A 24,046-nucleotide genomic window follows, 5' to 3' on the forward strand; every position below is an offset into this window, starting at 1 on the left:
GGGAAAGACTGAGAGCAAGAGGAGAAGAAGTAGGGGACAGAGGATGAGATGGTGGGATGGCATCACCAACTCAATGGACATGAGTTTGAGCCAACTCCAGGAGACAGTGAAGGACAGGGAAGCGTGGCGAGCTGCAGTGTGTGGGCATCACAAAGAGTTGGACAGAACTTACTGACTGAACAATAAGTTTTCTCTGTAAAATAAAAATAATAGAAGCTTGCAATATTTTAAACATTAAGTTCAGTTCAGTTCAGTTGCTCAGTCATGTCTGACCCTTTGCGACCCTATGGACTGCAGCATGCCAGGCTTCCCCATCCATCACCAACTCCTAGAGCCTGCTCAAACTCAGGTCCATCGAGTCAGTGATGCCATCCAACCATCTCATCCTCTGTCATCCTGTTCTTCTCCTGCCTTCAATCTTTCCCAGCATCAGGGTGTTTTCCAATGAGTTATTTCTGCACATCAGGTGGTCAAAATAATGGAGTTTCAGCTTCAGCATCAGTCTTTCCAATGAATATTCAAGACTGATTTCCTTTAGGATGGACTGGTTGGATCTTCTTGCAGTCCAAGGGACTCTCAAGAGTCTTCTCCAACACCACAGTTCAAAAGCATCCATTCTTTGGTGCTCAGCTTTCTTTATAGTCCAACTCTCACACCCATACATGACTACTGGAAAAAACATAGCTTTGACTAGACGTACCTTTGTTGGCAAAGTAATGTCTCTGCTTTTTAATATGCTGTCTAGGTTGGTCATGGCTTTTCTTCCAAGGAGCAAGTGTCTTTTAATTTCATGGTTGCAGTCACCATCTGCAGTGGTTTTGGAGCCCAAGAAAATGAAGTCTGTCATTGTTTCCATTGTCTCCCCATCTATTTGCCATGAAGTGATGGGATCAGATGCCATGGTCTTAGTTTTCTGAATGTTGAGTTTTAAGCCAGCTTTTTCACTGTTCTCTTTCACCTTCATCAAGAGGCTCTTTAGTTTCTCTTCACTTTCTGCCATAAGGGTGGTGTCATCTGCATATCTGAGGTTATTGATATTCCTCCCGGCAATCTTGATTCCAGCTTGTGCTTCCTCCAGCCTGGCATTTTGCATGCTGTACTCTGCATATAAGATAAATTAGCAAAGTGACAATATACAGCCTTGATGTACTCCTTTCCCAATTTGGAATCAGTCTGTTGTTCCATGTCCAGTTCTAACTGTTGCTTCCTGACCTGGATACAGATTTCTCAGCAGGCAGGTAAGGTCATCTGGTATTCCTGGCTCTTTAAGAATTTTCCACAGTTTGTTATGATTCACACAGTGAAAGGCTTTAGCATAGTTAATGTAGATGTTTTTCTGGAATTCTCTTGCTTTTTTGATGATCCAGTGGATGTTAGCAATTTGATCTCTGGTTCCTCTGCCTTTTCTAAATTTACCTTGAACATCTGGAGGTTCTCAGTTCATGTGCTGTTAAAGCCTAGCTTGGAGAATTTTGAGTATTACTTTACTAGCGTGTGAGATGAGTGCAATTGTGTGGTAGTTTGAGCATTCTTTGGCATTGCCTTTCTTTGGGATTGGAATGAAAACTGACCTTTTCCAGTCCTGTGGCCACTGCTGAGTTTTCCAAATTTGTTGGCATATTGAGTGCAGCACTTTCACAGCATCATCTTTTAGGATTTGAAATAGCTCAGCTGGAATTCCATCACCTTCTCTAGTTTTGTTCATACTGATGCTTCCTAAGGCTCACTTGACTTCTCACTCTAGGATGTCTGGCTCTAGGTGAGTGATCACACCATCATGATTATCTGGGTCATGAAGATATTTTTTGTATAGTTCTTCTGTGTATTCTTGCCACCTCTTGTTAATATCTTCGTCTTCTGTTAGGTCTATATCATTTCTGTCCTTTATTGAGCGCATCTTTGCATGAAACGTTCCCTTGGTATCTCTAATTTTCTTGAAGGGATCTTTAGTCTTTCCCATTCTATTGTTTTCCTCTATTTCTTGGCATTGATCACTTAGGAAGGCTTTCTTAGTTCTCCTTACTATTCTTTGGAACTCTGCATTCAGATGGATATATCTTTCCTTTTCTCCTTGCCTTTCACTTCTCTTCTTTCCTCAGCTATTTGTAAGGCCTCCTCAAACAACTATTTTGCCTTTTTGCATTTCTTCTTCTTGGGGATGGTTTTGATCACTGCCTCCTGTACAATGTTACAAACTTCCGACCATAGTTCTTCAGGCACTCTATCTATCAGATCTAATCCCTTGAATCTATTTTTCACTTTCACTGTATAATTGTAAGGGATTTATTTAATTTATGTCATACCTGAATGGTCTAGTGTTTTTTCCCTACTTTCTTCAATTTAAGTCTGCACTTGGCAATAAGGAGTTCATGATCTGAGTCACAGTCAACTCCTGGTTTTGTTTTTGCTGACTGTATAGAGCTTCTCCATCTTTGGCTGCAAAGAATATAAGCAATCTGACTTCGATATTGAACACCTGGCAATGTCCATGTGTAGAGTTGTCCCTTGTGTTGTTGGAAGAAGATGTTTGTTATGACCAGTATGCTCTCTTGGAAAAACTCTCTTAGTCTTTTCCCTGCTTCATTTTGTACTCCAAGGCCAAACTTGCCTGTTACTCCAGGTATCTCTTGACTTCGTACATTTGCATTCCAGTCCCCTATGATGAAAAGAAACTTTTTTTGGTGTGTTCTAGAAAGTCTAGAACTGAGGTTAAATATTTCATTTAAACATTAAGTGAAATAGTAAATGTAAACAGGAATTGTGAGATGTTTAGTTTATTATAAAAAATGTTCAGCGTCTACTCTTGAGTTTCCTTAGGAGATAAGAATATTCCATGCAGCATTAAAAAGAGAGTAATGAGGCATATTGATCATTCAGTCACTTCTCCTACTGAAAGCTTAATACAATGGTGTGTTCACTGTCAATAAAGGTTAATTTCTCCTGAATTTACTTTTCCTCCAACTTCTATGGCTATATTCCAGACTTAGTCGTGAAAGCATTATATTCCTCTGTCTTCATTATCTCTCTGAAGTCTTCATCTTTCTTGAAAGAGATTTTTAATTTTTTTTCATCCACTGGAGAATTTCTTTTAAGGTATTCATTCTGGGGGTGCCTATGGAAGCCCCATTTTTCCTGGTTGACAAGGACTTCTGCAAACTCATATAAGCTGTGTGAAAAAAGAGTTAGAAAGTAGTGGGGACCCTATAGCCCTTCACAGGACAGTGGGTGAACAAAGTTCTAAATTTTGTTTTATAATGGAATATAGCCATTAAACAGAATTCATCAGTAGATGTGTATTATCAAAACGAATCTCAAACATTTTAAATGAAGTAAAAAAAGATATGAAGCATTTATGGAAATTTTAAAAACACATAAATAACTGTATATGTAGCTTATGGATAAATGCATGTGTATAAAGAGTATAAAAACGTGCAAGAATATTACATACCAACTCTAGGACATGTGAGGATGACAGGAACATGTATGCATGCATGTTCAGTCATGTCCAACTCTTTGCGACCCCATGGGCTGTAGCCCGCCAGGCTCCTCTGTCCATGGAGTTTCCCAGGGAAGAATACTGGAGTGATTTGCCATTTCCTTCTCCAGGTGATCTTTCTGACCCACGGACCGAACCCGTGGCTCTTGCATCTCCTGCATTGGCAGGCAGATTATTTACCACTGTGTCACCTGGGAAGCCCAAATTTTTGTACATAGAAGCTAGGTGCATGCATGCATGCAAAGTCATGCCCGACTCTTTGTGACCCCATAGACTGTAGACCACCTCTGTCCATGGGATTCTCCTGGCCAGAAGACTGAAGTGGGTTGCCATTTCCTCCTTCAGGGGATCTTTGCGACTCAGGGACTGAACTCACGTCACCTATGTATCCTATATTGACAGGCAGATTATTTACTACTGAGCCACCTGGAAAACCAACAGGGGCTTGGGGTGGGCTATACCTGGTTTTGTTAAGTGTATCTCTTCCCTAACATTTTATAAGAACAGTATTCCAGTATGTAAAAAGAATTTTGCAGTGAACACCTGTACAACCAACCACCTAGATTCTACTATTAACATTTTACTGTCAATATCACATACTTATTCAGCCAATGTGAGTCTGACAAATTTTATTTCTTTAAAAAGAAAGGAATTAAATATAGCAAAATGTTCACACTTTTTAAATCTCAGTGGTGGATGTGTAGGTGTCTTTTATATTAATTTAGCTTTTCTGTACTTTCAAAATGTTACACAAAAGTCAAATAGATACTATTAAATTAGTATGTACAAAAATGAATGGGGAGAGTTAATTGACCTACATGCTTCTCTGGGCATATACTTAAGGTGTGAAGTCCTTACATGTTTCTATGTAATAAAATTTGAAGACGTTTTGGGAAAGAAAATGAAGTAGAGAGATCTTATCTATTGATAAAACTTTGAATCCAATATGCAAGTAATGGTATAAAATTTCTAAAGCAGAGTATCAACCAGGGGTCGTGTTCCCTGGCATCATTCTCATCTGGTCTGACAAGCTGCTTGTGTCCACTGAGCAGGTCTGGGACCCATCAGGTGGGAATGTGTCACCTCCTGGCCCTGCTGGGGCCATGAGAGAGCACATCTTGCCTCCAGCTGCCACACTCTTTGTCCCCTCTCCACCCTTTTCCAGAGACCTTGGATTGCAGAAGTCATTGGCCCATTTTCCTCCTAGATTTCCCAGAGGCCAGCAAGACGGGAGGTTCTGTTTGTGAGCAGTTCACCTTGGGTTTGCTTCTTGCTTGCTCAGGCCACTTGTTTTCAAATTGGGAATGAGCTGGAAGTGTGAGAATTTGGTATAATCAGCTTCTTTGTCCACATTCCTCAGAATAGAGTTGGGGACAGATGAGTGTGGAGTGAGCGTGGTGTGTTAGGGCCCAGTAAGCTGCCCCAGCATCTCAAAGTTTCAGGTTGGTGCACATGGCTTCCTCTCTCCACTCCTGCTGCTGCTGGTTGGATGACTTTACTCATTATTTGTGAATTATTTTTTGCTCATTGTATTAATTATTGGGAGCAGACTCTGTATCTGGAATCATCTCCCATCTCCAACCGGAAATCAAAAGTTGTAATCTTAAATGAATGGAATTTTTGGTATGGTCTGATTTTCCTTAGAAGATTTTTCCTCTGATTATTCTTGCCAAGATCCAGGGTCATTTTCAACACAAAACTAGAGAACACAATGAAAAAGAACTCAAATGTGGTCAAATCTCTTTTGATTATTAAAAAAATTTTTTTTGATATATAATTTAGGATGAAAATACCCTTTTGGAATATATAGTTCTGTAGTATTTAGTACTGTCAGAGACTGTATGACTATCATTCCTGAATAATTCCAGAACATTTTCATCAGCCCAGCAAGAAACTCCATACTTAGTAGCAGTTAATTCCCCAACTTGCAATCTTCTCTCCCCAGATAATCATTGCTCTACTTTCTGTCTTCATTGATTTGCAGTTCTGGATATTTTGTATGAATGGAATCATACAATATGTGCTTGAATTCTTTCACTTATTGGATTGTTTTCGAAGTTAAGCTATGTTGTAGCATGTATTAGTATGGCATTTTGGGGTTTTAATAATTTTCTTTTGCATACATTTGTTACCTTTCGTTTATTCATTCCTTGGTTTATGGATATTAGGGTTGTTTTTACCTTTTAGTTCTCATGAATTGTGCTGCTGTGAATATGTGTACAAGTTCTTGTGTGAACAGATGTTTCAATACTCTTGGGTATATAACTAGGAATAGAATTACCTAGTCATATGGCAATGGCACCCCACTCCAGTCCTCTTGCGTGGAAAATCCCATGGACGGGGGAGCCTGGTAGGCTGCAGTCCATGGAGTCGTGAACAGTCAGACACGACTGAGCGACTTCACTTTCACTTTTCACTTTCATGCATTGGAGAAGGAAATGGCAACCCACTCCAGTGTTCTTGCCTGGAGAATCCCCAGGACGGGGGAGCCTGGTGGGCTGCCGTCTATGGGGTCGCACAGAGTCGGACACGACTGAAGTGACTTAGCAGCAGCAGCAGCATGGTAACTCTGTGCTAAAGTTTTAGAAACTGCCAAACTGATTTCCAAAGTGGTTGTACCATTTTATATTTTTACCAGAATATATGAGTTTCAATTTCACTGGTATTTGTTATTGTCCATCATTTTGATTTTAGCTATCCTAGTGAGTACAAAGTGGTCTCTAACTGTGATTTTGATTTGCATTTTCTTGGTGACTATTGATGTCAAGTATCTTTTCATGTGCTTATTGGCTATTTGTATATCTTATTTGGAGAGATGTCTGCTCAAATCCATAGCCTATTTTAAAAATTATAGTTGACTTACAGTGCTGTGTTACTTTCTGCTATACAACAATGTGAGTCAGTTATATATATATATATATATATATATATATATATATATATATGTATATATCTCCGCTTCTTTTTAGATTTTCTTTCCCTATAGGTCATTATAGAGTACTGAATAGAGTTCCCTGAACTATACACTAGGTTCTTGTCAGTTCAGTCTCTCAGTCGTGTCCGACTCTTTGAGACCCCATGAATCACAGCATGCCAGGCCTCCCTGTCCATCACCAACTCCCAGAGTTCACTCAGACTCATTTCCATTGAGTCAGTGATGCCATCCAGCCATCTCATCCTCTGTTGTCCCCTTCTCCTCCTGCCCCCAATCCCTCCCAATGAGTCAACTCTTTTCCAATAAGTCAACTCTTTTCCAATAAGTCAACTCTTCACATGAGATGGCCAAAGTACTGGAGTTTCAGCTATAGCATCAGTCCTTCCAAAGAAATCCCAGGGTTGATCTCCTTTAGGATGGACTGGTTGGATCTCCTTGCAGTCCAAGGGACTCTCCAGAGTCTTCTCTAACACCACAGTTCAAAAGCATCAATTCTTTGGCGCTCAGCTTTCTTCACAGTCCAACTCTCACATCCATACATGACCACAGGAAAAACCATAGCCTTGACTAGACGGACCTTAGTTGGCAAAGTAATGTCTCTGCTTTTGAATATGCTATCTAGGTTGGTCATAACTTTTCTTCTAAGGTTCTTGTTAGTTATCTGTTTCGTATACAGTAGTGTGTATATGTTAGTTCCAATCTTACAGTTTATCCCTCCCTCCCTTGTTCCCCCCAGTAACCATAAGAATGTTTTCTGCATCTGTGACAATTTCTGTTTCATAAATAGGTTCATTTGTACCATTTATTTGTTAGATTCCCATGTATAAACAACATCATATGATATTTATCTTTCTGTGTCTGATTTACTTTACTCAGTGCTGAGAAATATTCCACTGCATATATGTGCCACGTCTTATTTACCCATTCCTCTGTCGGTGCACATTTAGGTTGATTCCATGTCCTGGCTATTGTAAATAGTGCAGTAATGGACATTGGGGTGTATGTATTATTTCAAATTATGATTTTTCTCTGGAACTATGCCTATCAGTAAGATTGCTGGATCACATGGTAGCTCTATTTTTAGTTTTTTAGGGAATCTCCATAGTGTTCTCCATTGTGGCTGTACCAATTTACATTTTACCAATGTACAATTTACCAATGGTGGAGGAGAGTTCCCTTTTCTCCACACCCTCTCCAGCATTTATTGTTTGAAGATTTTTTGATGATGGCCATTTTGACTAGTGTGAGGTGATACCTCATTGTAGTTTTGATTTGTATTTCTCTAGTAATTAGTGATATTGAGCATCTTTTTGTGTGATTTTTGACCATCTGGATGTCTTCTTTGGAGAAATGTCTTTTTAGATCTTCCACCCATTTTTGATTGGGTTGTTTGTTCTTTATAACGAGCTGCATGAGCTGTTTACATATTTTAGATTAATCTCTTGTTGGTTGCTGTGTTTGAAAATATTTTCTTCCGTTCTATGGCTTTCTTTTCATTTTGTTGATGATTTCTTTTGATGTGCAAAAGCTTTTAAGTTTATTTAGGTCCCATTTGTTTATTTTTATTTTTGTTAATCTTGGAGATTAACCAAAAAAGATCTTGCTTTGATTTATGTCAGAAGGTGTTCTGCCAATGTTTTCCTGTAAGCATTTTATAGTCTTTCGTAAGTCTTTAATCCATTTTGAATTTATATTTGTGTATGATGTTAGAGCATGTTCTAATTTCATTCTTTTACATGTAGTTGTCCCAAGCTTACTTATTGCGGACACTGTCTTTTCTTCATTGTATGTTCTTCCCTCCTTTGTCATAGATTAGGTGACCGTAGGGGTGTAAGTTTATCTCTGAACTTTCTTTCCTGCTCCACTGATTTATATTTCTGTTTTTGTGTGAGTACCACATTGTTTTGATTACTGTAGCTTGGTAGTATAGTCTGAAGTCAGAGAGACTCATTCCCCCAGCTCTATTTTTCTTTCTCAAGATTATCGTGGCTCTTCAGCGTCTTTTGTGTTTCCATACAAATTGTAAAATTTTTCTTGCTGTAATTCTGTGAAAAATGTTATTGGTAAATTGAAAGACGTTTCATTGAATCTGCTGATTGCTTTGGGTAGTATAGTCATTCTGACAATGTTGATTCTTCCAATCTCAGAACGTGGTATATTTCTCCATCTGTTTATGCTATCTTTAATTTCTCTCATCAGTATCTTATAGTTTTCTGAGTAGAGGTATTTTGCCTCCTTAAAGCAAGGATTACTCCTAGGTATTTTATTCTTTCTGATGCAGTGATAAATGGGATTGTTTTCTTAGTTTCTCTGATCTTTTGTTGTTAGTGTATTGGAATGTAAGAGATTTTTTTATATTAATTTTGTATCCAGCAACTTTACCAAATTCTATTCTGGTAGTTTCCTGGCAACATTTTGAGGACTTTCTATGTATAGTATCATGTCATTTGCAAACAGTGACAAGTTTACTTCTTGTTTTCCAATTTGAATTCCTTTAATTTCTCTCTTTTTTTTTTTTCCTCTGATTGCTGTGGCTAGGACTCACAAAACTATGTTGAATAAAAGTGGCAAGATTGCACATCCTTGTCTTATTCCTGATCTTAGAGGAAATTCTTTCAAAATTTTCACTGTTGAGAATGATATTTGCTGTGGGTTTGTCATATATGGCCTTTATTATGTTATGTTATCTCTATGCTTACTTTCTGGAGAGTTTTTCTCGTAAATGGTATTGAATTTTGTCAAAAGCTTTCTCTGCCTCTGTTAAGATGATCATATAGTTGTTATTCTTCAGTTCATTAGTATGGTGTATTATATTGATTGATTTACATATGTTGAAAAATCCTTGCATCCCCAGGATAAATACCAGTTAATCATGTGTTGATCCTTTTCATGTATTGTTGGATTCAGTTTGTAAGTATTTTGTTGAGGGTTTTTGTGTCTTTGTTCATTAATGATGTTGGCCTGTAATTTTCTTTTTTTGTGTGATATCTTTGTTGAGTTTTGATATCAGGGAGATAGTGGCTGTGTAGAATGAGCTTGAGAGTATTCCTTCCTCTATAATTTTTTGGACTAGTTTGAGAAGGATAGGTTTTAACTCTTTTCTAGATGTTTGATAGAATTCATCTGTGAAGCCATCTGGCTCTGGACTTTTGTTTGTTGGAAGTTTTTAAATCACAGTTTCAATTTCAGTGATTCGTGTGTTCATATTCTCTATTTCTACATGTTTCAGTCTTTGAAAGTTGTACCTTTCCAAGAATCTGTCCATTTCTCTCAGATTGTCCATTTTACTGGCACATAGTTGCTTGCAGTAGTTGCTTATGGTCCTTTGTGTTTCTGTCATGTCTGTTGTAACTTCTTTTTTCATTTCTAATTTTATTGATTTGAGTCTTCTCCCTTTTTTTCTTGATGAGTCTAGCTAAAGGTTTATCAACATTGTCTTCTCAAAGAACCAGTTTTTAGTTTTATTGATCTTTGCTATTTTTTTCTTTGTCTCTATATCATTTATTCCTGTTCTGATCTTTATGACTTCTTTCCATCTTGAGGATTGTTGAGATTTTGTTTGTTCTGTCTCTAGTTGCTTTATGTGTAAATTTAGGTTGTTTACTTGAGATTTTTCTCATTTCTTGAAGTAAGATTGGATTGCTCTAAAGGTCCCTCTTAGAACTGCTTTTGCTGCATCTCACAGATTTTGGATTGTTATGTTTTTGGTGCCATTTGTCTCGACGTTTTTTGATTTCCTCTTTGATTTCTTCAGAGATCCATTGATTGTTTAGTAACATATTGTTTAATCTCCATGTGTTTCTTTTTAACAATTTTTTTTTTTTTACTGTAATTGATTTCTAATCTCATAGCATTGTGGTCAGAAAAGATGATTAATATGATTCAAATTTTCTTGAATTTACCGAGTCTTGATTTGTGGTCCAAAAGGTTATCTATCCTGGAGAATGTTCCAAGTGCATTTGAGAAGACAGTGTATTCTGCTGCTTTTGGGTGGAATTTCTTATAGATATCAATTAAGTCTATCTGATCTAATGTGTCACTTAAGGCTTGTGTTTCTTTATTACTTTTCTCTCTGCATGATCTGTCCATTGGTGTAAGCAAGTGTTAAAGTTCCCCAGTATTACTGTGTTACGTTGATTTCCCCTTTCATGTCTGTTAGCATTTGCTTTATATATTGAGGTACTCCTATGTTGGGTACAGATACATTTATAATTGTTATATCTTCTTGGATTGATCCATTGATCATTATGTAACGACCTTTGTCTTTTGTAACAGTCTTTATTTTAATGTCTATTTTGACTGATGTAAGTATTTCTGCTCCAGCTTTCTTTTGATTTCCATTTGCAAGGAATGTCTTTTTCCATCCCCTCAGTTTCAACCCGTATGTGTTTCTAGGTCTGAAGTGAGTCTCTTGTAAACAGCATATATATTGGTCTTGCTTTTGTATCCATTCAGTCATAGCACCATTTGTTGAAAAGACTATTCTTTTACATAGTGAATTGTTTGGGCATCCTTGTTGAAATCTATTGACTATAAATGTATGGGTTTATTTATGGACTCTTAATTCTGTTCCATTGATTTATATGTCTATCCTTATGCCAATACCATATAGTCTTGAATTGTATAGATTTATAGTTAGTTTGAAGTGAGGTAGTATGTGTCCATTCAGCCAGTCTGGGTCTTTTGGTTGAAGCATTTGATATGTGTCCTCCAACTACATTTTTCTTTATTAACGTTTGACCCTGTTCACTATTCTGGGCCTCTTGCAATTTCAAATGAATAGCATAGCTTGTTTATTTTTACCAAAGAAGACAATTGTGATTTTGATAGAAATTATCTTGAATCTCTAGACCTATTTGGGGAGTACTTCCATCTTAACAGTATTACATCTTTCAATTCATGAATGCAGGATGTCTTTCCACTTATTTAGAATTCCTTAATTTCTTTCAACAATGGTTTGTAATTTTCAGTTATGAGTCTTACACTTGTTTTGATAATTTTTACTACCAAAAGAATAAATCTTTTATTCTTTTTTATACTATAATAAGTGAAATTGCTTGTTAATTTTGTTTTTATTGTTAATACATAAAAATACAATTGATTTTATACACTGATTGTGTATTGTGGAAACTTGCTGAACTCATTTATTTTTTATTATTCACTTAGCTCTAATAATTTGGGTGTATATGTGTATTCCTTAGTATTTTTTATATACAAGATCATGTCCTGTGCAACTAAATATAGTTTTATTCTGACTTACTAATCTGAATGCCTTTTATTTCTTTTTGTTATATAATTGTCCTGGCTAGAATCTCTAGTACAATGAATAGAGGTGGAAAGATGGGACAAACTTATTATGTTCCTGATCTTAGGAGGAAAATATTCGGAATTTTCCCATTAATTGTGTTCTTATCTATGGACTTTTCATAGATTCTCTTTTTTGGGTTGAGAAAAATGCCTTTTTATTCCAAGATTTTTGAGGGATTTTTTTATCATGGAAAACTGTCAGATTTTGTCAAATGATTTTTCTGTGTCTAGATATGAGTATCGGAGAAGGCAATGGCACCCCACTCCAGTACTCTTGCCTGGAAAATCCCATGGATGGAGAAGCCTGGAAGGCTGCAGTCCATGGGGTCGCTGAGGGTCAGACACTACTGAGCGACTTCACTTTCACTTTTCACTTTCACGCATTGGAGAAGGAAATGGCAACCCACTCCAGTGTTCTTGCCTGGAGAATCCCAGGGACGGGGGAGCCTGGTTGGTTGCCGTCTATGGGGTCACACAGAGTCGGACACGACTGAAGTGACTTAGCAGCAGCAGCAGCAGATATGAGTATTTGGCATTTGTTTTCATTCTATTGGTATGATATATTACATTAGTTGATTTTGAATGTTTGAACAACCTTGCATTACCATAGAAATATCACTTAGCCATGCTGCTTTTTTTTAATATTTCGCTGGAGGATTTTTGGCTTGCTAGTATTTTGTTGAGGATTTTCCCATTCATATTCATAAAAGATATTAGTCTGCAGTTTTTTATTTTCTTGCAATGTCTTCGGTTTTGGCATCTGGATAATTCTGGCATCATAGATTTAGTTTGAAAACTTCCCTCCTCTTCTGTTTTTTGGAGGAGTTATGAAGAATTGCTATTAATTCTCCTTTAGATATTAGATAGAATTCACCAGGAAGCCATATGATTCTGGGCTTTTCTTGGGATGCAAGATTTTGATTACTAATTTAGTCTCGTTGTTACAGTTATCTTCAGATTTTCTATTTCTTCTTGAGTTATTTTTGATAAATTGAGTCTTCATAGGAATTTTCCCATTTTGTCTAGATTATCTAATTTGTTGGTATATAATTTTTAATAGTTTCTCTTATAATCCTTTTAATTCATGTATGGTTGGTAGCAGTTTTTCCTCTTTTCTTCCTAATTTTGGTAATTTGAGTCTGCTGTCTTCTTTCTTAGTCAGTCTAGCTATAGATTTATCAATACTGTTGATCTTTCTAAGAAACAAATCTTGATTTCATTGCTTTTTGCTATTGATTTTCTATTTTTATTTTTACCTTAATCTTTATTGTTTTTCCTTCTGCTTGCTTGGGTTTAACTCTTATTTTCTAGTTTATTAAGGCAGAAATTCAGGTTTTTGATTTGATATTGTCTATTATCATATAGGCATTTATATCTCATAAAGTTCTGTGTAGACACAGACTTTCCCTGTAAGTCTTAAACCCCTCAAAGTCATCCATGAGGGTTGAAACTAACTTCTTCCAAACTCCTATTAATGTTGAAGATTTTACCTCTTTCCATGAATCATGAGTGTTTTTGATGCTCTAGGATGCTCAGTCCTTTCTAGAAGGCTTTCAATTGACTTTGCTCAGGTCAATCAGAAGAATCACTATTTATGGCAGCTATAGGCTTATGAAATGTATTTCTTAAATAATAAGACATGAAAGTTGAAATTACTCCTTGATTCAGGGACTGCAGGATAAATGTTGTGTTAGCAAGCATAAAAACATCAATCTCAGTTAGAACTCTTGGGTGACCAGGTGCATTGTCAATGAGTCATAATATTTTGAAAGGAATTGTTTCTTTCCAAGCAATAGGTCTCAACATTGGGCTAAAAATATTCAGTAAACCATGCTATAAATAGATATGCTGTTGTCCAGACTTTGCTGATCCATTTATAGAGCATAGACAGAGTAGATTTAGCATAATTCCTAAGGGCCCTAAAATTTTCAGAATGGTAAATGAGTACTGGCTTTAACTTAAAGTCACCGACCGCATTAGCCCCTAGCAAGAGTCAGTTTGTTCTTTGAAGCTGGGCATTGACTTTCTCTAGCTCTGAAATTCCTAGATGGTGTCTTCTTCCAATATGAAGCTATCTTGTTTACACTGAAAATCTGTTGTTTAGTGTAGCTACCTTCATTATCTTAGTGAGATACTCCAAATAACTTGCAGTTGTTTCTATCAATACAGCAGCATTTGCTGCTTTGCCTTGCACTTTGATGTTATGGAAATAGTTTCTTTCCTGAAATCTCATGAACAAACCTCTGCTAGATTCAAGCTTTTCTTCTGCAGCTTCCTCATCTCTCATAAATTAAAAATAATTAGGATTCACTTGCTCTGGATTAGGCCTTAGCTTAAGATAATGTTGAGGCTGGTTTTATCCTCTATCCAGATTGCTCAAAAGGTCTCCATATAAACACTATGACTGTTTACTTTCTTATTACTTCTGTGTTCACTGGAGTAGCTGTTGTTGCTGTTTGTTGTGGTTGTTTGTTTTAATGATTTTCCTAAACCAACTTGGTCAAGTCTATATTTTGTTACATATGACCACTGACAACTCTGCTCAGTTCACTTATTAGACAGGAATGATCAAAGAGAGATTTAAATGTCTGAAACCACCAAGTCCCCCAGTTTTTGCTGAGGTGCTCTGTGTGAATCTTGGGGAATTCCTTTAACACTTGGCTAGGCAGTTGACAACTCTGCTTTAGCTTTGACTTTCTGCTTGTGCAAAACTTCAAGGTCAGTGCAGATGAGAACTAATGCCTTTTTACATATTTTCTGAGCAGGCACACAACCCGGATGTGAAAACAGTTCTATGCATACATGTAGATGCCTAGATTCCTAGAAATATGTCAAAATTTATAATTTCCTAGCTTTTTCTGTTAAGCTTTTTGACTAGCTTACTTTTTAGCCCAAATGTTATCTATTGTTTCAGGGAGTCATAGTGTTAAATAATTGTCTCTAATTGTTTTTGACAAATGACTTTATGGAAGAAGCTGTTTTCCATAGGCAAGCTCTGAATCAGGTCAAATAAAAACAGTTTTGGGAGTGGAGGTTATAGAGAATGAACAGAAAGGTCATAATGACTGTGTTCTGGGAATAGGAATTTACAGGACTGCGAGGAGATCCAACCAGTCCATTCTAAAGGAGATCAGCCCTGGGATTTCTTTGGAAGGAATGATGCTAAAGCTGAAACTCCAGTACTTTGGCCACCTCATGTGAAGAGTTGACTCATTGGAAAAGACTCTGATGCTGGGAGGGATTGGGGGCAGGAGGAGAAGGGGACCACAGAGAATGAGATGGCTGGATGGCATCACTGACTCGATGGACGTGAGTCTGAGTGAACTCCGGGAGTTGGTGATGGACAGGGAGGCCTGGCGTGCTGCGATTCATGGGGTCGCAAAGAGTCAGACACGACTGAGCGACTAAACTGAACTGAAATGCTTTTTTGCTCCTCCCATGTCTGGCTATTTAGGCTGCTGGTTTTCACTGTGACTACTGGATTTTGGCTTTTAAGTCTACCCTGGAGATGGAAACAGAGCAAGTTAAAATACAACAAAGCTCTTGTCCTGACAGCTATTTATGTCTTTTTTTTTGTTTGTTTAATAAACACTCTCTGCTGCTGCTGCTGCTGCTGCTACTAAGTCACTTCAGTCGTGTCCGACTCTGTGCGACCCCATGGACTGCAGCCTGCCAGGCTTTTCCATCCATGGGATTTTCCAGGCAAGAGTACCAGAGTGGGGTGCCATTGCCTTCTTCAAAACACTCTCTAGATTGGTACAAACTTCTGATTAATTTCCAGAGTTCTAAAAATGTTGATCATGAAAACATTTTTTGCTAGCTTTCTTGTTGTCATTACAGAAGATACAATAATTCAGAGGTCCTTACTCTGCCAATTTCCTTGATGTCACTAAATCTCCATTAAAGTTAATTTTGTTTTGGGTAAATTTCATGATATACTAAAATGTGTGTCAATACCTCAAGCAGCTGATTATCATTACATATAAACTATGTCTTTCCTCATTAAAATGTACTTTTAATAAAGGAGTTCTTTTCTGCTTCAAATAAGACTGGAATTTTCTAAAGGGTAGCACTGTGAATAAGGCAGGGATATTTGGCTGAATCATTCATCTGCTTTTTATATGTGCCTGAGACCTAGATCGTTGAAGGGGGAGTGACTAAACTCTGCTTTCTGGGACTATAGTTACTAACATTAGATTTTTTTGTTTTGACAATAAGCTCAAATTTTGGCTAAAGTTCTTGAAAATCCGCTTTTAACAGAATGCAGAGTCTAGATGAGCCATGGACTGAAGAGGAGAGTGATGGCTCCGACCACCCATATTACAACAGTATTCCAAGCAAGACACCTCCTCCAGGGGGGTTTGCCGATGCTCGCCTGAAAGCCAGACCCCATGGTCCTGACACAGCCCAGGTGAGTCTTATATGTTTCCTTGAATGGTAGCTAACTGAACTTCATTTCCTATTGCTTTCTTCAACTCTATTTTCAGGCTGATATTCTATCCAGACAGAAAAAGTCACAAACTTCCTCCCCTTGAATTTCATAAAGCAGACACTAGGGGAAGCTTTTGCTTTAACATCACAAGATTTAGTCAAATGCCTTGGAACTCCATTGTGATTCCTGAGATACAAGTCTGCAAGTTCCCTCTTCATCCTAGGACAAATCCCATTGTATTGTGAACTTAATGAGGAAAAGAGAGAGTTCAAGACTTTTGAAAGCCTGGGGTTCTTTGAGTTCTCTGGAAAGAGAAAGAATGTAAGCCTTTAACATAAGGTTTTTTGTTTTTGTTTGAGGTTTTCTGTTTTACTTATCTCCCTGATTTTCCCCTCTAATTCAAAATTCTAGTAAGGCATTCTCTTTCTAGAGTTATGGTATCTCTATGATATTTCTGTTAAAGGGAATTTTTGATGTCACTTACCTTATGTGGATGACAATAAAAGCGGTAAATAACACTGAAGCCAAGTGTCAATAGCTCTATAAGAAGGAATCGACAAGGTGGCTTTGCCCAGGAATGAATGGTTATAGGTGTATATGCTGGGTGGGAACTATGTTCTGACACGTAGATATTCTCTAACTGAAATCTATTTTAAGGAATGTTGCGTGATGTGGCTGTATGTAGAGAATTTAATTTATGGTCACACTTAGGGAAGGGAGGTGGGGGGCTACTGAAAGCAGGGAGCATCTGTAGTTTTGATGAGATGTAGCCTCTTTTTCACACCCATGCAGACTAACTTCCCAAATCTTCATGTCAACTGTGAGGCATGAAGGGAAAACTGAGTACAACACGGATGCAATCCACTGGCCATTGAAGTCCCTTCTAAAGTACTATGGCTTTCAAAGGTGGAGACGCAAGACGAGGAGGACTTTTTCTTGTTTTGTATTTACATATGTCTATAGTTTGCAGGAAAAGAGCAAACTTACTACCAGGGAAGACACTTAGGAGACCCGTTTGGTGAAGACTGGCAGCAAACACCTGTCAGGCAAGGTGAGAGGCAAGGTAAGGTGGACAAGAAACATAAAAAATACTTTTCAAAAGTGACGTGCTCCCTAGTGGGTAGTTCCTGTCCTGTGGAGTGGCAGAATGGCTGACTGGAAATAACTGCTGTGGGTGGGGCTGCAGTTTCCCAACTGGATCACAGAAATAGAAATAATGGCTGTCAGGGATACCAGATCAAAGAAATAGAAATAATGGCTGTCAGGGATGTCAGAGGGCGTGCATCAGATAATCCATCCCTGGGTACCAGGACCAGCTCACTCTTCACCCCTCCCAGTTCTTCCTGTTCTCCTGCACACTGAGACCATGCATCTAAGGCCCTTCTCTAGCAGGAGGGCTTGCCCCCCCCTCCCCCACCCAGGGACTAAGGAATTCACCTCCCCAGGGCCAACTCCACACCCAGTTCAAACGAGGCTAAGGTGGGAGACTCTGGAGTCAATACTGAATCCTGGTAGCTTCTAATGGCCGCATGTAGTTTTCCCTTCCTTTCCTCTGCCCCACCTCCTCCTTCTACGGTCACCTTTAGGAAGAACAGAGTGACACCAGCCCAGCAGAGATGGCACCTGGAATACAAGTCTGTCACAGGGCCTGGGTCCTTTTAGAGGACATTTCACTTCTTATCAAACCTATAAGCATGCACCTACATCCCACATTAAAAATAGTGTGACTAATTAAGTACTATTTAGTTTAATTGCTAATGTCAGTCTCTATTCTCTAGACAGTTATTTTTAGACAAGCATACACATGTATGTATCTATACATTTTAAAGGTTTCTTTTAATTTTAAGCATTTTACCTCCTCAAACATTTCGAGAACTTTTGATGGTTCCAGGGTCCTGGCTACAGGGTCTGAAGGAGATGGAGTGATAAATGAATTAAGATCCGATGTATGCTTCTATGTATATATTTTAACCATTTGTTGGTTTAACATTAAGGTTTTCACCTACATTATTGCCATTTGTGCCAGTGGGTAAATGACAATATATTTTTAAAATGTTCCTCCCATGAAATAATTTTATGTCATGCCTGTCCCAGCTTAAAGATGACCTGTTTGTGCTGCCCAGTTAATAATCCATAAAAGAGTCAAACTACATGACTCTACCTCAGAATGGGATGGAAATAGCAAATTAAAGTTACAACTTTGCCAGAGGCACTTTTTTACATTTTCAACTTTGTTCTGTATACATTTAAAGCATTTTATACAACAATCATGTACTTAGACATAGAATAACTATTAAAGACTAAGAGAGACACATTACTTACATTAGATATTGACTATATTGAAAAACTTGTTAGATTTATTTGAAAATGAGGTCTTTTTTATATCCAAGTTATTCCAGCCAGATTAAGAACAAACAATGTAACAAATTCACCAGAGAAAAAATGAGCCTTATATAAGTTCTTGGCCTGAAACTTGAGACTCATAACTCTTAATGAATTTCAAGTTTTATTGGAAAGCAAATAAGACCTTGTCCATAGAACAAATAAACCCCTATTAATCTGCTAGCAGCCATTTCCCCTAAATGAAACTGAACTCTGGGTACCACCACCAAGGAGTGTATATCTCCCTGCCCTGTACTCAACACTTGCAACCATCTGAAGTTGATGACTTTCTCAGGACACTTGCATTCTCAGACTTATAGGCAGAGACAGTGGTCTGCCAAAAGCCCTTCAGTGGGCTCTTGGGAAAGCTTCCTAAAGAATCCTGAACCCACTCTTGCCGGTTGAATTGAGCTGACCCTCATGCCCCACTTCTCTCCAGGTCCAAGGTGGTCTTGAGAGTATCTGCGGAAGTTTGTTAGAAATAGTGACCTGTACAAAGAATCAGATGGTGACCTGAACAGGGCCACACCCTTCATTCACCTTGGGTGACAATAACAGTGACCCCCCCCCCCCCCCCGCCGCCCAAGTCGGGCCTCAACAGTCTTGCTTCAGTTGGGAAGTCCCATGATGGCACAAGCCTGATTCTGTTTTATAAGGAAAGTGTCTCAATTCATTAGGAAGCAAATGGGGGTAAATATTGCTTTATTTCTAAAAATGGGGCCAGAGCATTGGAAATGCATTGCATTTCTTTGGAGTTAATATATGAAGCATTGACCTACACTTAAAAAAAGAGCAGTGGAATTAAGGCTCGTTGTTCTCCTGCTCAGTTATTTTGCTCTCAGTCCTTCGCAGAGGGAATGAGGAGGCTGAGGGAGCTTCTGTGGCGGGTGTAGTTCCCCTGCCCCTCCTGGCCCCCGGCCTGAGTCAGATGGGCCTAGGGTCTTGACAGGGCTGCTAAACTTCATGGTGTCCATCATCCTGGGCTAGCAGGTCCCATTTTGACAGGAAGGAGTGGAGAGTATCCTAGCCGAAGCACAGCAGGGTAAGAGGGTCAGAGAAGAGAGTTAATAGATGGGCATCTGAAAGAAGGATTTTCTTATGAATGGACTAAAGGAACTTCTCTGTGAAACACTGGCTGGCTTAACATGAAAAGCATCATGATCAGAAGAAAAAGGAGGTCTATTTCCTTGTTGCAGGATCCTTGGACATCTACAGCATGCCTGAAGGGAAATCACATGTGGCTCCTACCGGAGAAGCCCCCACCTATGTCAATACCCAGCGAATCCCCCAGCAGACGGGGCCTGCCACGGGCAGCAGTGCAGAGAGCAGTCCGCGGAAAGACCTCTTTGACATGAGTGCGTTTCCATTTGGTATTGTTTTTTTTCTCTTTTAAGGCTGTTTTTTTTTTTTTTTTTTTTAAACTTTGTCTTTTCTTTGAAATCTGTGCAATTACTGAATTTTCTTCCAGAGTGGTTTTGATTAAGGATGCTGATTAGCTGTTTTTTTTTTCTGTGTTATGACTGAGTTTTTCAAGGCTTTGAACTTGGCCGACCCCTGCTTTCATATTACAACCTTCTCTACAGTTCTCTGCGGAAGACAAAGCAACTTCCCCCTCTTTTTATAATTAACTTTGTCTCAATCACATTGAGAAATATGATATACATAAATGAATGGATTCATTTATTTATTCACTTAGGTATTAATTGGATATTGTGTGCCTTAAATCCTGTATCAGTTTTAAGGATGCCAAGCTGAAATGCCTTGGCCCCTATTTTCACAGAGCTCTTAATCTGCTGAACAAAACTAACACGTAAGCGAGAAATTGTAATACACCCACGTGTTTTTGTACACACACCCACTTTCCCTCGCCCCTTCTTCCTCTCCACTGAACACCTACCAGGTGTCAAATACTATTCTATTTACTGGGGATATACAGGAAAACAAAATAGACAAAGTCCCTACTGTCATGGAGTTTAAATAACCGCCATGCGTTACAGGTAGTGACAAATGCTCTGATGAAAAATAAAATGGGGTGAGAAGAGTGACCACAAACTGCGGTTGCTTGCACTCATGTGATGTGTGTCAGCGACCTCTGTCACATAGATTGGGAAAAATAAATCATCTGTGAACTGGTTAATGAAAGTGTAGGTTGTTGTTAAAGAATTGTGAAAAAGCATTCCAAACTCACAGATTGCTTTACACCCCCAGATACCTTTTTCAACTTCCTTGAGAATTTTACAGGCTAAAGAGGGAAGGAGAGGAGACTAGTATTTCGTGAGTTTCTACCACGTGGCAAGGTGCATATTATTTAATTTTTCCATTAGTCTTATGGGTAGATATTATTATTATCATTATTATTACTCTTTGGCAGAGGAGGAAATAGAGAATCCCAGAAGTTTGGTAAATTCACTGCTGGTTGAATACTTGGTATTGTATGTGGGTGAGGATAGGATTGAGTGCTTTTATGAATAGACTGCACCATGACAACAATAGTTCATTTCTCCCAGGATGACAGACAGAAATTCACCAGAGCCAGAAGAACTGCAGAATCCTCTAATCTAATCTCTTCATTTAAAAAAAAGTGGAAATAGCCTAGGAGGTATAAAGCAACTTTGCAAAATTTAGAACCGACTGTTAGCTCCTTGATCCTCTGCTGCAGTTTTAACAATGTTTCCCAACTTCATTTTAGTAGTTGAATTTATGGCAGACCATTTTCACTGCTTAATTTAGCCAAGTTGCCAGTGAATTCTGGCCCCAGAGCCGGAGGAGAGTTAGATTAGGCTGGGGTTTGAGATGGGAAAAATGAAAGCCAAAGCCACCCTTTTCTCATCCCTCAATTTCCACTCCTACTCCCAAAACTAGAGAAGGGGAGAGAGAAAGTAGAAAGAGCCCCGGAGAAGCTAATGTCTATTGAAAAGTATTGCAGAAGCAGACCCAGTGCTCTGTTTATCTTGAAACCCAAGTCCAAGTGTTAGTCACTCAGTCGTGTCTGACTCTTTGTGACCCCATGGACTGTAGCCTGCCAGGCTCCTCTGTCCATGGGATTTTCCAGGCAAGAATGCTGGAGTGGGTTGCCATTCCCTTCTCCAGGGGATCTTCCTGACGCAGGGATTGAACCCGGGTCTCCTGCATTGCAGGCAGATTCTTTACCGTCTGAGCCACCAGGGAAGCAGTATCTTGAACCACTATATCTAAATAACAATAGTGATAGTGATTGTTCTGGTAATGGTACTGATGGTGGTGGTGATGATAATGATGGTCATAAAGGTGACGATAATGATGAAATGGTGATAGTGGTGTGGGTGATGGTGATGTTGATAGTGATAGTGATGCTGGTGCTAGTGGGTCGAAGATGATGGTCATGATGATAGTGATGTCGTGGTGATGGTGATGGTACAGAAATAGAACACAAATTTTCAACTACTCCGGGTAATCAGGGGAAAAAGTAGAATGAAAAAAGAAAATACACAAACAATTTTAGCCCATAGTTTTAACCTCTTCTTTTTTCGGGGGGGTGCCCAAATCTGTAAATAATTTAATAAGTTGTCAAAATGTCTTGGTTTTGGTTTCCTTTATTCACTTCTGCCCATTCTCTGCTAACATTTAACAAACGGTTTTATTTTAGAGCACTCCCTGAATGTTTATAGGGTACAAACTATGACCCAGGAGCAGTGTTGGTCTCTGGGGATGTAGCTATGCCCAGGAGAGAAACTTTCCTGGTCTTGTGGTGTTTGCATTGTAGCATGTTGGCAGTGTGGTCCTCAATAAACATCACAACACCTTACTTTTGTGTAGCACTGTGTGCATTTTTCAGAGTGCTGTTGTACGTATTGCTTTGTTTGAAAATCCAACATTGAGATTTAATTAGATGTGCCTGTCGACTTCTCTCACTGCTGATATTTGTTGCTGTTTAGAGCAATGCCCCGCAGTGAGAAGTGTGTTCTGAAGGGCATGGAGTCAAACTCAATCTCAAACATGCATACAAGAGCCTTTTCCCCCAGGGAAACAAGTGAATGTCAAAGGGAAGTAGAGCTCCTAGCCTGGGGCAAGTCACACAAAAGGCCGCTAATAAATGTTGGTTTTCTTCTCTTTTAAAAAATGCACCTAATACAAAGATTTTGAAAGAAACATTTGTTGGGCTGGGTTTTGGTTTTGCACAAAACCTTGCGATTTGTCTTTTCCTCTGTGTGTTTTCTTGGGTATTGACAGATTTTTATTCAGAAGAGAGCACGTTTGTTGAAGAGGCTAGCCAATGTACCAGAAAAAGTAGGTGGCATGTAGTATGCCTGGCCTCTTGCAGCGTGCAAAAATGAAGTCATTCTAACTAGTGAGACAAAGGGTGTGCTTAAATCTTTGGCACAAGGCACAATGCCCAGCTGTCTGGGGAAAGCAGAGTCATCAGAAAGAGTCATGCCAAGTCTGGGGCTGTGTTTTCAAATGCCATTACGAGAATCTTGTTATCTCACCAGCCAGTCAGTTTTCTCTACTTTACTTTTTTTTTTTTTTCTGATCAAAGTTGTCTTTGCATTGCCAAACCTCACACTGTGTTGTTTATCTTTTGCTCTCCTTGGAATTGACGTGTTGCTGGCACATGTTGTTGGCAGAGCCTTTTGAAGATGCTCTCAAGATTCAGTCCTTGGGGCCTGTGTTGAGCAAGGCAGCCTCCATGGAATGCATCAGCCCCGTCTCACCCAGAGCACCAGATGCCAAGATGCTGGAAGAACTGAAAGCAGAGCCTTGGTACCAAGGGGAGATGAGTAGGAAGGAGGCAGAGGGGCTGCTAAAGAGAGATGGAGACTTCTTGGTCAGGAAGAGTACCACCAACCCGGGATCCTTCGTCCTCACTGGCATGCATAACGGCCAGGCCAAACACTTGCTGCTCGTGGACCCAGAAGGCACGGTGAGCACAGGGCGGAGTGTGGACTGCACTGGCCACCCTCCCTCCAACAGTCTCCCCTAGGTCACTGCACTGGGGACCACTTTCCCTTCTCTACCAACATATGCCTGCTGAGTCCTGACAGTCACTCCTCTGGGACCCTGGAGACCAGGCCCAGAGGACTTACTTTCAGGCCAGAGTCAGATTACTGGAGCCTATGATTAGAGCCCCATGCAACTTATAAGACTTGGAAATTCACCAGAGCCCAGGTAGAAAGCCTTAATTCTCGTGTTCTTTAAAAGTGAATACAAAAACTGTGAGAGTTTCCCTTCCAAACACATTCATAGTGAATCTTTGTTCCCAAGTGCAGGGTTCCTGGGCTTTTGATACTCACCTCAAATTTCTCTACAAGTTGAACCACAAGATTTATTTGCAGGTTGTAAACTGTGACAGAGCAGGAGGTAAGCCTCCTATTAATTGTCTCTCCGTCCCCTCCCAGAGAAGTAGTAGCTCATGACAGTGAGTTTGGCTTTTTGGCTCTTCCTAGCAGAACGATTGTGTCTGAATAATTCTGTTCAGTTCAGTTCAGTCACTCAGTTGTGTCCTACTCTTTGTGAC

General features: G+C 39.1%; 1 protein-coding gene across 1 annotated transcript in view; it reads left to right on the top strand.

Moving 5' to 3' along the window:
- Positions 1-24,046, top strand: part of SHC3 (SHC adaptor protein 3) — a 180,875-nt gene that overhangs the window by 133,526 nt on the left and 23,303 nt on the right. The window contains exons 8-11 of the mRNA XM_052645198.1: positions 15,999-16,149; positions 17,134-17,233; positions 19,749-19,907; positions 23,157-23,452. Of these exons, the coding sequence (XP_052501158.1) occupies positions 15,999-16,149; positions 17,134-17,233; positions 19,749-19,907; positions 23,157-23,452 (706 nt within the window). The remainder of the gene's footprint in view (positions 1-15,998; positions 16,150-17,133; positions 17,234-19,748; positions 19,908-23,156; positions 23,453-24,046) is intronic.

The sequence above is a fragment of the Budorcas taxicolor genome, chromosome 8, assembly GCF_023091745.1.
Source record: "Budorcas taxicolor isolate Tak-1 chromosome 8, Takin1.1, whole genome shotgun sequence".
In the NCBI taxonomy this organism is placed as follows: Eukaryota; Metazoa; Chordata; class Mammalia; order Artiodactyla; family Bovidae; genus Budorcas; species Budorcas taxicolor.